Genomic DNA, 15,069 nt, shown 5'->3' with positions numbered 1-15,069 from the left:
TATAAAATCGGGGATCATAGACATGTGGAAGATTGTTCTTAGGGATACCCCACATTGGGGCGCCTGGGTGGCTCAGTCGGTTGAGCGTCCGACTTTGGCTCAGGTCACGATCTCGCGGTCTATGAGTTTGAGCCTCGCATCAGGCTCTGTGCTGACAGCTCAGAGCCTAGAGTCTGCTTCGGATTCTGTGTCTCCCTCTCTCTCTGCCCCTCCCCCTCTCATGCCCTGTCTCTGTCAAAAATAAATAAAACATTAAAAAAAAAAATTTAAGGATACCCCACATAAACATCAGTTGAACAAGGAAATGGTCCCACTCACAGAGTGACATAGAGACAGGCTGCCTGTTTTTTTCTTGAGAGTACACCAGTAAAAACCAGGCAATCGGTTATGGGACCTAAATCCATTAGGATGCATTAGGCTGGAAGTAACAAAATAACTAAGAGTGTGGAAACAGTAGGCGAGTTCTTAGTCCCCAGGATGAGGAGCCTGGCAGGATCATGTGTCTGTGTTGAAGGAAAGCGGAGGGGTGTATCTTCCAAGGCCTCTTCTCTCATCAGGGAGGAACACCTTTCCTTCAGTCTCCTGGGAGAATGCCCCTCAGCTCCCATTGGCCAAAACTGGGTGCCACGTCCCTGCCCTGCCTGCAGGGGAGGCTGGGGAAGGGGTACCTGGCTTTCCCAGTGGGAGGGGCTCAGCTCCCAGGAGAGGTAAGAAGTGATGGCTCCTGGGGACGCAACAGTGTCTGCCACCCCAGGATTCCCTGTCCCAGTCCCTCCCTTTTTCACTCCATGGCCCCTTCTCAGGGATGTCAAACCCTGAGGTGATCCGGGCACTGGAGCATGGATACCGGATGCCTCGACCCGAGAACTGCCCCGAGGGACTCTACAACATGATGACACGCTGCTGGAAGAACCGCCCTGAGGAGCGGCCCACCTTCGAATATATCCAGAGCGTGCTGGATGACTTCTACACAGCCACGGAGAGCCAGTACCAACAGCCATGATGGGTGGAGCCCGGGCAGGGCCGAGTACCCAGCTGACGCCCAAGAGGTGGTTCCAGCGCCATCTGCCTGGTGCCTGCTTGTCCTTCCCACTCCCGGACACCCACCCTTGTCCCAGCCACAGCGCCTCACCTGTCAGGTGGGTGGGCTGAACTGGACAATCTCTTTTTGACTCTAGCAATCTCCAGTCTGCCATCCTCAGGAGACCCCAAGTTGATATTTCTTCTAGTGCCTGGGACAGCTGGATTCCGGTTACAGCTGTGGTTTGGACGGGAAACTTTTAAAAATCATGAAATAAATATTTAAATAAACGATACAAATGCTAAAGGCTTTCCTGACAGCTTGTCTTGTTCTGCCAGTTCCTGAATATCTATTTGCCTTTTTGCTAGATGACAAGACAGAAAGGGGCAGGGACCCTTCCAAAGACCAGCAGTCTGAAGAGAAATGGGGTCCGATGCTCCGGCTTTTCTAACTGGCCCCCCAAGTAGTCGCTGGCTATGTTAGTTTCCTACGGCTTCTGCAACAAATGACCACAAACTTGGTGGCTTAAAACACAAATTCATTATCTCACAGCTCCAGAGGTCAGAGTCTGAAATGGGTTTGGCAGGGCTACGTGCCTTTTGGAGCCTCTAGGGGAGAATTCATTTCCTCGTCTTTTCTGACTTCTAGAAGCTGACACATTCCCTGACTCGTGCTTTTCTTCCACTCGTCACTCCAAACTGCTTGTCGTCACATCTCCTTCCCTGACCGGCTCCTGCCTCCCTCTTTCACATGTAGGGATACCTGTTAGTACATTGGGCCCACCTGGAGAATCCAGACTAACTTTTCCCTTTCAAGATCCTTAATCACATCTGCAAAGCAAAGCCCCTTTTGCCATGTAAGGCAACATCTTCACAGGATCCAGGGATTAAGACAGGGACATCTTGGGCAGGGAGGAGGGGCATTATTCTGCTAATCACATTGGCACTGGGATGCTGGATGGGTTGTGTCTCCAAAGAGCTGAGTTTGCCAAGATGATAGGAATGATTTTTCATGACTGGAGCCCGGACTTTCCTGCCAAGCCACAGTGATACTTGAGCTGGTTAGTCTGGGTCTCCCCTAGGGCTGCAGGGCTGTCCGAAGCCGGGGCATTTCCCATGGCCAAGCAGCCATCGTGGTTGTTAAGATAGTATCCACCATCGTAGGAATACCAGAGTCTGGAGATGTAGTTGCTGAGAGCTATCTGGTTCCCTGTGTGGGAAGTTCTCAGTAGAGGGGAGGGAGATGTGGGAAGGAAGTAGAGAGGACAAGGATCAATGGGCCCTTCCTGCATGTTGTCTCAGTTGAAAGTGCCTGACATTAGCTTTCGTTGGAAGGGGAACAACGGGAAGAGGTGGACAGCGAGATGGGGAGCCAATGACACCTTTCTATATCATTGCATCCCCTGAAAGATTTACTTCACAGCACCTGCCAGGGTCCCCTGGAGCCCTATCCTGAATTGCTTCTGTACCCCTGAGTAGCACAGAGGAACTGGGTATAAGCAGTGGAAAGCACATCTAGCAGTGTTTCAACTTACCTAGTCGGTAACTGAATTTCTCTCCTGCTTTCTTGTTTGGGATATGTTTTTGGGTATTCGAAAGCGGAGCTCATCTCCTGCAGTAGGAATTTGCATTCATGATTTGTGGTGCATTGGATTGCTGTTCAGAGATCCATAGGAGGGAGCCTATTGCTACATGGACAAGACCAGGGGTCAATTCCTACCCTCCTGCTCCTTCAGTTTAACTGCCCTATACTGTGATTTATCCATCTGGTCACAGGAAAAACAGATTAAAATATGGGGACATATACAACACCAAAGCACAGCCCATGAAAGAAAATATTGATACACTGGACTCCATTAAATTTAAAAACTCTGCTCTGAGAAAGACACTGTTAAGAAAATGAAAAGACGGGGCGCCTCGGTGGCTCAGTCGGTTAAGCATCCGACTTCAGCTCAGGTCATGATCTCGTGGTCCGTGAGTTCGAGCCCCGCGTCGGGCTCTGGGCTGATGGCTCAGAGCCTGGAGCCTGCTTCCGATTCTGTGTCTCCCTCTCTCTCTGCCCCTCCCCGTTCATGCTCTGTCTCTCTCTGTCTCAAAAATAAATAAAACGTTAAAAGAAAAATTAAAAAAAAAAAAGAAAATGAAAAGACAAGCTCCAATCTGGGAGAAAATATTTGCAAAACACATGTCTGATAAAAGACCGGTATCCAAAATATACAAAGCATCCTTAAAGGCCAACAATAAGAAAACAAACAACCCAATTAAGAAACGGTCAAAGACCTGAACAGACACCTCACAAAAGAAGATATGCTCAGTCTGTTAAGTGTCCGACTTCAGCTCAAGTCATGATCTCACAGTTTGTGAGTTCGAGTCCCGCATCCAGCTCCGTGCTGACAGCTCAGAGCCTGCAGCCTGTTTTAGATTCTGGGTCTCCCTCTCTCTCTCTGCCCCTCCCTGGCTTGTGCTCTCGCTCTCTCTCAAAAATAAAATAAATGAACATTAAAAAAGAAATAACAGATATGCAGGTGGCAAACAAGCCACCTGAGAAGATGTTCACCTGAGAAGACGAGAAGGTGTTCAACATCATATGTCAGAGAAGTACAAATTGAAACAATGAGATATCACCACACGTTACTTAGAATGGCCCAAATCCAACCACTGACAATACCAAAGGCTGGCAAGAACTTGGAGCAGCAAGAACTCTCATTCATTGCTGGTGGGGACGCAAGATGGTGCAGTCACTTTGGAAAAAATTTGGTCGCCTCTTACAAAACCACACATGTTCTTGCCATACAATCCAGTAATTGCATCCCTTGACATTTACTCAAGCATGTTGAAAACTTTTGTCCATGTAGGAAGCTACACGCTAATGTTTGCAGTAGCTTTATTTACAATTGTCAAAATTTGGAAGTGACTAAGATGCCTTTCTACAGGTGAAGAGATGAACAAACTGTGGTATATCCATATATTGGAATATTGTTCGGTGATCCAAAGGAACGAGCCATCAAGACACGGAAGAACCCTACACGCACAGAGCCAAGTGAAAGAAGCCAACCTGAAAAGGCTACACACCATGCAGTCCAACTGTGTCATTCTGGAAAATGCAAAACTTCAGAGATAATAAAAAGATCAGTGGTTGCCGGGGGTTTGGCAGAGAAGGAGGGATGAATAAAGAGGAACATAGGGGATTTTTAGGGTAGTGAAACCATTCTGTATGATACTTTTAATGGTGGATACATATCATTATCTGTTAAAACTCAATGCATAGCACAAAGAGTGTATTATAATGCAAATTACAGAATTAAGTTAATGAAAATAAAAATAATAATAGGCTCATCAATTGTAACATGTAGCATACTAAGGCAACATGTTAATCATAGAGGAAACTGGAGACCAGGTGAGGGAGTATATGAGAATTTTGTGTTTTCTACTCATTTTTCTGTAAACTTACAACTGCTCTAAAAAATAAAGTCTGGGAGCACCTGGGTGGCTCAGTCGGTTAAGAGTCCGACTCTTGATTTCGGCTCAGATCATGATCTCACAGTTCATGGGTTCGAGCCCCATGTCAGGCTCCACAGTGACAGCACAGAGCCTGCTTGGGAATTCTCTCTTTCCCTCTCTCTCTCTCTGATCCTCTCCCTTTCATGTTTTCTCTAAATAAATAAATAAATAAATAATAAGTAAATAAACGTTAAAAAATAAAGTCTGCTGGGGTGCCTGGGTGACTCAGTGGGTTAAGTGTCCAACTATTGATTTCAGCTCAGGTCACGATTTTTCATGGTTTGTGAGATCAAACCCCGAACTGGGGGCTCTATGCTGACAGCACAGAGCCTGCTTGGGATTCTCTTTCTCCCTCTTTCTCTGCTTCTCCCCCTCCCTCCCTTTCTCTCTCTCGCTCTCTCTCTCTCTCAAAATAAACATTCTTTAAAAAGTCTGTTAAATAAAAAAGCGAAAGAAAAAAAACACATGGAAATAAATTTTTTGCCACCAATGCTTTGGGAAGACTTCATGCACTCCTCCCCTGCAAGGTGGCAAAGGAGAGCGTAGATAAGATGCCCCATTCTAAGGGGGTACTTGGGTGGCTCGATCAGTTGAGCATTGGACTCTTGATTTTGGCTCAGGTCCATGATCTCATGGTTCTTTTTTTTAAACAACTTTTTGAAAAAGTCTCTGGTAACACTGGTACTGTATCCACTTTACAGCAATACATGGAATAAATGAACTTGCAGATCTTTCCCAATGTTAACACCATGACTCTTTTGAGTCCCCTTTCCAGATATTGGAAATTGAGGCTTAGCAAGATTGAGTAACTTACCTCCAGTCACACTCTTAGCTAACCAAGCCATGGTGAAGTCCATATTCAAAGATGTCTTCCTCCATGAAATATGCTGCTTTTCATCATTTAATAAGTAGTGTATTGTATTGGGCACCTACCATCTACCTGAAGGATTATAAAATAAATGTAAAAAGACAATTGTTTATTGAATACCTACCATATAACATTATATCATTAGATCCTCATCATAAGCCTATTATTATAATCCCTACCTATTTTGCCAATGAGAATAAGGTAGTACAAGGTTAAATAAAAGCGGATCCAACCCTCATAGGAATCACAATCTATTAGAGAGGATATAAAATAGTCAAGCAAATAATCATATCCTTAATTACAAATTATTCTCGTAGTTGGACTGCTATTGGAGCCCTGGTACCCATCCCACTCATTAAATCAGGGCCTCAGGTAACCCTGGCAACGGGTCTTCCTGCCAATAGTAAAGATGGCGTCCAGAGAACAAGCGCGTTTACGCACACCCCCATTACCCACAATACAGTGGGGAAGAAGAGGAGGCGCAGTCTCTGCCAGGAGTTAATATGGCCCCCATAGTTACACCATCCTTTCGTCACCTAATCAGCGACCTCCCTGCCCAGACCAGGCTGCCGATCAGGAGTTAAGTCTTCTCGCCCCTCTGCTGAACACGACTACGGGAGAGATTGAAGCCAGGCAGCACCCCACGGAGTTAAACTCCGTAACCAGGGAAACACCACTTCCGCTGACGTCATTACGGCGACACGTGGATCCAAGATGGCGGCGGCGATGGTGAGTGAAGGAGACTCCGGGAGCCAGAGCTGGAGCGGGGTCCTCCGGGGGCTCCCAGGACCTTCCAGCGCCCCATGCCTGGCCCGAGCCACCTCCGGGACCCCTAGCTCAGTCCTGAGGGACGTCCCTGACTGGGCTTGTCTCTCCCAAACTCCCTCTCCCCGACCCTGGCCCCACACTCAGGCTTGTCAGGGCCCAGAGTTTTGGGGGAGGCACTCGGTAGGAGGGAAGGTCTCGGTTACCGTCTCGGCCGGGTTCCTATTCCTGCTTTGGTCTCCACCTCCTGTGACCCCCTTTTTTTCTAATTTTCACTTCCCAGCTCCGACCCCTCTTAAGAGCCCCCTATTATTTCCACTCTTGCTCCTCCTCCTCACGTCCAGACTTTGGTCCCTCCGCCTTCCGCCTCCCCTCTGTCCTGACCGGTTCGCGGATGCGACCTCACCTCTGACCAGCCTCCCAGCCCAAACCCCGTCTCAGATCCTTTCCGGAGCCCTGTCCTCACCTCCACCTTCAACTGTTCCCACCGCGCACAGGTCTTGACTGTCGCTACCCCGGAGCATGCCCTTACACTGCCCCCCGCCCCCCCCCCCCCCCATCTTCTGTCTCCAGACCCTTCCCTAAACCTTTGTCTGGTCTCTAAATCACCTGTCTGCCTCTCTTCTGGGGAGCTTTTATCCCATTGGTTCTCAAACTTCACTGTGCATAAGACTCGGGGTGTGCGTGGGGGAGGCATGTTAAAAATGTAGTTTCCTGAGCCCCACTCCCAAAGTTGTAATTCAGTAGGTCTAGGTGACGCCCAGGAATCTGCACTTTTAGAAGCACTCCAGTGATTATGATGCAGGTGACTGTGAACTGCGTTGTGAAAAACACCTTACCAGCCTTGTCTGCTGCCTCCCTCTTGGGTGCCCCTGCAGGGCCACACAGCTCTTTAGGTGGAGGGTTCATTAGAATGGAGCTTGTTAGGATGAAGCCTGTGTGTGGATAAGAGTGCAGGTAAAAGAGCTGTGCCTGGAATGTGGGTCAGAACATTATTGGCTCCTAGTACAGAACCCGGGAAGTAGATCTATGAAAGACTGACCTTCCTTCCAGAAGCTCAGCTCACATTCTCCTTGTCAAGAGACCAGAACCAGAATTGAAGTCACTTCATCCAGAGCGATTTTCTAGGTCTTCCTGTATGTTGCTTCCTCAGCAGATAATTTCATCCTGAGAGTAAATGCAAAGGAAGACAGAAAAAAAGGAGCTGACATTTAACTTCAGCAAAAAAAAAAAAAAAAGAAAAAGAAAAAGAAAAAGAAAAAAAAGAAAGAAAGACAGACAGACAAGATTCTTGTGTAAATTCTTTGGTGTTGGTTTTCTCCAAACAATGGTATGTTAATGGATGACAATGAGTTTCCCTCCTGTTAACCAATTGGTAACATCCTTTTTGTTTAATGAGGGATTCCTTATTTAGAACCTCAGAGGTCAGGTAAAAGATTTCATAGCCTTGCTTGATTTCTATGGTTTCAGACTTCAGTTTAAACCACAAGTGGTGTGTTGAAACTGATTTTTCTCTGGACTGTGTTCAAAACAAGAATGGTGTAAGAATGTAACAGAAAAAGTCACACCCTCCTTTGCCCGAGGGGAAAAGTTCAATAAAGTGGCATTTATCACATTGCACTGGGGAAGTTCCTGCCCTGTTCAGAGGTTTTTAAAGAGGTAATAAGTTAGCAATACGTATTTCTGGCACACATTGACTTAATAAATATATGAGTGCCTGCTCTGTGGCAGGAACTAGGGATGTAGTTGTGAATTCGAGGGTCAAGATCCCCCACCCTTGCGGAGCTTTTCTAGTCCGAGGAGAGGAGACAGGCAGTGAACCAGTGAACAGGTAGATGAATGACATAAGGTCAGATTGTGATAAATGCTGTGGAGACAGCAAGGTAAAGTGCAACCACTTTGGAGTAAATGGTCAGAGAAGTCTTTTCAGAGGTGATGTGAGTTGAGACCTGACTGACAAGAAGGAACCAGCATAATGCAAAGAATGTTCCAGGCAAAGAAAATGGCAAGCATAAAGGACCAGCGTGGGAAAGAGCTTGGTATATTTGAGGAACACAGAAGGCTGGAGGGGCTGAAGCATGGTGAGGGGTGGGGGTGGGAGAGAATGATGCAAAATGAAACTGGAGAGGCAAGAGCAGCTGTGTTTCTAGAAGCACGCCTATCATTGCAGTGGATTGTAGTCTACAGTTTGTAGTCTGTGGGCTGCATTTTGAAATAGACTGTTCTATTAGGGTGCTTCCCTTTCCCACCCCTCCAGAACATTCCATTTGGGGAGCCGGCTTGTTTTCAGCCTGCAGGGAAACCATGAAAAGGAGTTGGGATTTTATTCTAAGTTCGGTGAAAAGCACGGTCAGTGATTTGGTGTTTGTCACATCACTTGGGAGTATCGTCCTGTGCTTTCATGGTGTATAGAGTAACTGATTTTAAGCTGAAGTTGTAATGTATACAGTGACTCACAGAGGCCAGTTTAAAGGGTGCACATGAGAAACTTCATGTTTGACGCAATAGTGAAAATGAGTGGAAGCAAGTGTATTACAGAGGGACGTGCATAACAGGGCAGAGTGGGGTCACAGATAGACTTGAGTTTGGTCTGTGTCAAGCGTTTATTACATGGAAGTCAGAACAGTCCCCACACCCTTGTATAATTAATGTTTCACAACCAGTGGGGATGGAGGTGTGTGGATGTGCTCTGGGGGTGTATGGGTTTCTGTGGTAAGTCATACAACTAAAGAGGAACCAAGCTAGTGGATTCATTGACCATGGGAACAGGCTGGGTTTTGGGTTTGTCCTTTTGTTTTGAAAGTTAGGGTTATGGGTGCAAGTTGCTAGAGACGTTTTATGGAATTTTCCCTCCCTCCCTTTTCTTGGTGAATGGCTCTTCTTCCTCAGGGGTTGGGCTGCCACCTCTCAGGTCTGTGTTTGCACAGTGGGTGTTTCCTAAAGCTGCAGGGCAAGACTTCTCCCACCATAGCAGTGGATGGCTGATGTAAATGGAAGTTCTGTCAGTTTCCTGCTTTCCTAGTACCCTGGATTTAGAGGACTTTATAAAGTAGATACTGAGTTGTTCTACCTGGGTCTTGGGTGAGAGGCAGGCCCATATCTCATTCTTGCTGGAATTACTGAGCATATGAAATATGTTTTGGGAAATATTTTGGTAGCATTTGGAAAATGTCCACTGAGTACATTTGTAGGCACCTCAGGAGTGTGGAGACCTCCAGTTGGAGAATAAAACTGTACTTCTCTCACGTGTATCATGGTTCATACGATCTGGATTTTATCGTTTTCCTTTCTTTATTGGATATAATTCATATACCATTAAATTCACCCTTTTGAAGTGGCAGTTTAGTGGTTTTCCATATATTCACAAACTTGTGCAATCCTCACTACCATTGATTTCTAGAACATTTCATCACCCCAAAAAGAAATGCTTTTGTAGTCACTTCCCACTCCTCTGTCCCTGTCAACCACTAATCTGCTTTTTATCTGTATAAGATTTGCCTACTCTGGACAATTCCTGTAACTGGAGTCATAGAATATGTGGCGCTTTTTTTTTTTTAACATAGTATAATGTTTTCAAAGATCATCCATGTTGTAGCATGTATCAGTATCTGATTCCTTTTTGTGGCTGAATAATGTTCCACTGTGTGGATAGACCACATTTTGTTTATCCTTTCATCTGTTGATGGACGCTGGGACTTTTGGCTGTTGTGAAGAACGTGGCAGTGAACATTTATGTGCATATATATGTTTTTGTGCAAACACATATTTTCAGTTTTTTGGGTGTACACCTAGGAGTGGAATTGCTAGGTCAGTTCACAGTGTTTTGAAGTTATTTGGGTTTGATCCAGTCCAGAAACAGGGGAATGGGCCAAATGACCACAAGCTTCATTTGGACAGATGGAGGCAGTGTAGCCAACTACCCCCATCCCAGCAGTTCCAGTCAGAAGCACACGAACTGTTTTTAATGGCTAAATCTGGATGGTAGAGGGCTGGACTGCAGGAGGCCTGGACTCTGCCAACAGTCCCATGTGTGGGAAAGTTGCTGTTTTGTCCGGGCCTCGCGTGTGGCTTGGTATCTGCTCATTGAGAACAGAGCCCTGGAGCCCGAGTCAGCAGTCTGGGCTTAGTCCCAGCACTGACACGGATCCACTCTGTGGCCTGAGGCAAGTCACTTTGGCGTTTTTTTGGTTTGTTTCCACAAATGTCATACGTGAGATTAAAGTGTGGACTTAATGGTTTCAAAATTTCAGGTTGAAAATTCTGTACTTCAGAATACTCAAATTTAAGTGTTTTTTTCCCCCCATGATCATAGTGTCTGTAGTCTTTCCCAGCTGCTGTCTACTGGGTGTGCTGCCTCTTTGATCTCTCCAGTTGCCCTACCTGGTATGGATTGGATTCCACAGGAGCCGCTGTGTCCTTGGAGTTAAGGTGCCGACCCCAGGCCCTGGTTCCGATGTGTTTCTCTGAGGAGTCCCTTTAAAGGAGCACCTTAATCCTCTCAGGAAGTACAGAGGAGACTGAGACAACATTAAGTTGCCTCTTGGTTTCTTTTTTACAACTTGGACAAAAGTTCTCCTTTGATCTTGGCATTAAAAAAACAGGTCACAGAATGCTGGAGAAGGTTGAGTTTTGATCTCTGGGCACTGGCAGGAAGGTGGGAAGGACCCAGGATGAGCAGGGCCATCTGGCCACGGACGAATGATAGCCACCTACCACCCCCCAACCTGCTTTGATCCCTGAACCATTTGCTGACACTAGTGTTTCCCAAATGGGGCACTGTTGGGGACACCCAGGACTTCTCAGTTCCATCTCCGTCCTCCTCATTGCTTCCTTCTCTGCCTTCCTAACATGATTTCTCACCTATGCCTGAGCATTAAACTGACAGGCCTCCCACGGTTTGAAATCCTGAGGTTTTGTATTCAGAGGATATGCTTAGTGCTACTAAAAAACAAAATCAAATCATAAGTTGGAACTGAATTCTTAAGCCGGTTTAGAAGGGAGTGTGGGTGCCCTGGCAAGTCACTTAACATCTTCGGGCCTTACTTTCTACTCGTGGTACGTTAGATGCTATAAATTTCGCAGTCCATGGGCCACATCTTCATGTGGACTTGATTTGGGGTGGGTTTTTTTTTTAATTTGTTTTGTTTTGTTTTGACTGGCACAGGCTTAAAATTTTTTGAGTTGGTTGCCAAAACATTTCATAATTGGGAGATTTCACATTTAAAAGCTTCTAGGTTTTCATTTTCTCTTGAGAATTTGGGCCCAGATTCCCTGTCAAGGGCGTTCCCCATATGGGGCCCAGCTCACCAATCCTCGGTGCCCTCCTGTGTTACTCTTGAGCAGCCTCACCGTTTAGGTCACGTGCATGGTCCCACTAAGTGTTTAAATTTGCAACCCCTGAATAAGTTGGTCTCTTTATAAGGTGTGTCCTACTCTGACATTCTGATTCAAAAGCTATCAAAGGTTTGTAGTAACCACCTATGTGACCTGACTTTAAGAGAAAAATTTCTACTCACATGATATTTCAGTTGATAAACCATATGCCCATCCACTATTCCATATAATCCTTACAAAAGTCCATTTTACAGGTGAAGAAACTAAGCCTTGGTCTAAGGACCTGGGCTAGAATCTGACACTGTGATTGATTTCATAACTTTGGGCAAGCTGTTTTTTAAACTTCAATTGCCATTTTTAAAATCTTTGTGTGTGTGTTTAAAAAAAATACATATATATACACATGTATGTACACATTTATCATTGTAACTTTAAAAAATTTTTTTTAATGTTTATTTTTTGAGAGAGAACGAGCAGGAGAGGGGCAGAGAAAGAAGGGGACAGAGGATCTGAAGCAGGCTTTGCACTGACAGCAGAGAACCCGATGAGGGGATGTGAGGGGATGAGGGGCTCAGGAGATCCTATCATTGTAATTTTTTTAAAGTACACAGTTCAGTGGCATCAATTACATTCACATTGTTGTGCAACACTCATCACCATCCATCTTCAGAACTTGATATCATCCCATACTGAATCAGTTTCCTGATTTAAAAAAAAAATTTTTTTTTAACGTTTATTTTTGAGAGAGAGAGAGCGAGCGAGCACGAGCAGGGGTAGGGGTAGAGAGAGAGGGAAACACAGAATCCAAAGCAGGCTCCAGGCTCTGAGCTGTCAGCGCTGAGCCCGGTGTGGGGCTCAAACCCACGAACTGTGAGATCATGACCTGAGCCAAAGTCGGATGCTTAACCGACTGAGCCACCCCGGTGCCCCCAGTTTCCTGATTTTTAAAACGAGAATGATACTGTCCTCAAAGGATTGATGTAATGATTAAATAGAATATGAGATGAGAGTGCCTAGCACAAAAAGAGCTCTCTGTAATTTTTCAGTTCCAAGGTTTGAAGTCTTCCAGAGGGGAACCATTTAAGCCTGTTGGTTCAACTAACTGAGCGTTCTTTTATAAATGCCCAAAGGGGAGAGGGAAGGTGAGTGCATTTCTTGTGTTTTATTTCTGCACTTTATGGCCTGAAGGTTTAGGCCTGGTTGTCTGTTGCTTGGTGAGGGTAGTTATTATTTTCACTTGGACTCTTGCACAGCTGGCTGTGGGTTTTCCCAACTCCCAAAGAACAGCTTTGAGTCTTTTATGTATCTGCTCAACAGCAACTCTGTATCTATGAGCTCTGAAATAAAGGCTACATTTTCAGAGCCTCCTGTGGCTAATTTGGTTCTCCCTCCTCCCTTTTTCTTTTTCCTCTGTTAGTTCTTTAGCTCCATGGGGGCTGCTTGGTAAGTGGTCCTAAGCTGTCATTAGCCATCTTGCATGTGTGGTTGAATTCTTAGGGAGCTTTAACTGATTGGGTAATTGATTTCAGTTCATTGTTGGCAAATTGTGCCCCAAAGCCGTTTTCTTTTTCTTTATTTTTTTCTTAATCTGGGGAGCAGTTACTACATGATCTTAAAATGGTGACTGTATCTTTGAGAAGGAAATGAAAGAGTCTAGCTTACAGTTCAGGAAGGTGCTGCTTTTGCAGCAGGAGAGGTGTGGAATAAGAACCAGAAAAGCTGTTCAGACAGGCCAGACTCGATCACTGGGGTGATGCTATTTATGGGAAAGAAGACTGCAAGGCAGGGGGCTCCAGAAGTGAGAATGTTAACTTATGGCTACAGAGAAGTATGAGTGAATGAACTAATTTTTAAATTTTTTTTTTTTAACGTTTATTTATTTTTGAGACAGAGAGAGACAGAGCATGAACGGGGGAGGGTCAGAGAGAGGGAGACACAGAATCTGAAACAGGCTCCAGGCTGTGAGCTGTCAGCACAGAGCCCGACGCGGGGCTCGAACTCACGGACCGCGAGATCATGACCTGAGCTGAAGTCGGCCGCCTAACTGAGCCACCCAGGCGCCCCCTAATTTTTAGTTCGTAGGGGGAAGAAACTATTTTCCTTGGAAGAAGTTAATTGTTCACACCTTTCAAACTGGGTGGAGCAAATTTTAGGAGGAAAGGGGTACTTTTTAGTCCTACCAGTTCTTCATTGGGCTCTTGGGAGAGATTTTTCTGCCTGCCCAGCCCCCCAAGAATAAAATAGGTAGGGAGGGCAAGACCTTGATTCTTGGGTCTCTTGAGCTTTATAACTTTCCAGGTCACCCATATCTTTGCCAGTGATGGCGTGTTAGATTACACCATGAAGGGCTTCTAGATTGCTATCGCCTTGTTTCTTGACGCGCTACCTTTGCTGCCTCGTGACTTGGAAACCGAGTAAAGCAAAATAATGTTGAATGGGCTGGTTCACATGTTAGGACTCCCTCCCACTCCTTTCTTGGCTCTGAACAGACATTTGCTAACTACTTAATTGGCTTTTCATAGTGAACCACACAGGGAAGTTGCTATGACGATAATTAAAAGTTACAGGAAGGTACAAAGGAATTTCCTAAAAAGCAGGTATTTTGCTACTTCCTAATTTCCTTACAGAAATGAACTGTGGATCAAACATCCTCTATCAGGTTGTCTGGGCTGCAGCAACAATGAAGTCAAAGAGTCAGAAAAAGTCGGAATGGTAACAAGTACAAGGGTTTTATCTCTGGGACCGGTGAACTTCTAGGCCTGGAGTCATATATCAGATTGTGTTTTGGAGTGTGTTTTCTGGGAACAGGTTCTAGATCCTTCTTTCTTTTTCTTTTTTTAATTGAAATATAGTTGACACACGTGTTGTATTCGTTTCAGGCACACAACATTGATTGTTAACTCTAGTCGTTATGCTCTGCTTGCCATCTGTCACCATACCACACTGTTCCAGTATCATTGACTGCTTCTCTATGCTGTACCTTTCATCCCAGTGACTTAGAAGAGTTTCAGAGGGGTCTGCAGTACTCTCCGCAAGATTAAGGATTACTGATCTTGTTTGGTTACTCACACATCTTTGTGCAGGAGCCATGCTAATCGCCGTTATCGTTCCAGTTCTAATTAGTACATGCGCTGCTGAAGCCAGCACTGGTTACTCCTGCATCTGTTGCCAGAATCCCCTCTGCACCGTCCTTGCCTTCTAGCCCCCGTTTTCTGTACATCTTCAGAGGAATTTGCCCAGGTGTTTTCAGAGGCAACCCATTTCCTTCCCCTTCTTAAAATGTAAATATTTATTTTGAATATGGGTGATCCATGTACCTGGAAAACAGGGTAAATAAGTTATCAATGAAAAAGTCACACAGCTACCCTCCTAGTCCATTCTTCAGGGGTACATAGTCTTTGATGAAAAAAGAAAAGTTCCTCTAGAACATTTTTGTACACATAAAAATCTCTAAGAAAACTTTTTATTATAACAAGTGTTCAACATGTACAAAAGAAGAAGACACGGCGTAAGGAGCCCCCATATCCCATCACTCAGCTTCAACAACTGCCATTCTATTGCCAGACTTGTTCCCTCTGTGC

The 15,069-nt window shown here is 45.3% G+C and overlaps 2 protein-coding genes and 1 long non-coding RNA gene across 8 annotated transcripts in view; 2 read left to right on the top strand and 1 right to left on the bottom strand.

Annotated features, from left to right (window-relative positions):
- HCK (HCK proto-oncogene, Src family tyrosine kinase) overlaps positions 1 to 4,129 on the top strand; it is a 43,818-nt gene extending 39,689 nt beyond the window's left edge. The window contains exon 13 of the mRNA XM_049650026.1: positions 804 to 4,129. Within this exon, the coding sequence (XP_049505983.1) occupies positions 804 to 1,003 (200 nt within the window). The 3' untranslated portion in view covers positions 1,004 to 4,129. The remainder of the gene's footprint in view (positions 1 to 803) is intronic.
- Positions 1,220 to 6,849, bottom strand: LOC125936131 (uncharacterized). 4 transcript variants are annotated; one of them, XR_007461938.1, is made up of 3 exons: positions 6,764 to 6,849; positions 5,336 to 5,461; positions 1,220 to 1,258 (listed from the first exon to the last, which is right to left on the bottom strand). It is a non-coding gene; the product is annotated as an uncharacterized LOC125936131 (long non-coding RNA). The 4 variants fall into 4 exon arrangements; XR_007461940.1 differs by lacking the exon at positions 6,764 to 6,849 and adding an exon at positions 5,926 to 6,011; XR_007461941.1 differs by lacking the exon at positions 6,764 to 6,849 and adding an exon at positions 5,692 to 5,776.
- The window catches only part of TM9SF4 (transmembrane 9 superfamily member 4), a 53,522-nt gene continuing 44,462 nt past the window's right edge, over positions 6,010 to 15,069 (top strand). Inside the window, exon 1 of one of the 3 annotated variants that reach the window (XM_049650021.1) lies at positions 6,010 to 6,118. In XM_049650021.1, the coding sequence (XP_049505978.1) occupies positions 6,104 to 6,118 (15 nt within the window). In that variant the 5' untranslated portion in view covers positions 6,010 to 6,103. Of the gene's footprint in view, positions 6,119 to 6,894; positions 7,485 to 15,069 lie in introns of those variants that run through there. The other 2 variants (XM_049650018.1, XM_049650020.1) reach the window with 2 other exon arrangements.

The sequence above is a fragment of the Panthera uncia genome, assembly GCF_023721935.1.
Source record: "Panthera uncia isolate 11264 chromosome A3 unlocalized genomic scaffold, Puncia_PCG_1.0 HiC_scaffold_11, whole genome shotgun sequence".
Lineage (NCBI taxonomy): Eukaryota > Metazoa > Chordata > Mammalia > Carnivora > Felidae > Panthera > Panthera uncia.
Note: the sequence above shows the minus strand (reverse complement) of the source record. Positions and strands in the feature narration are given on the sequence as shown.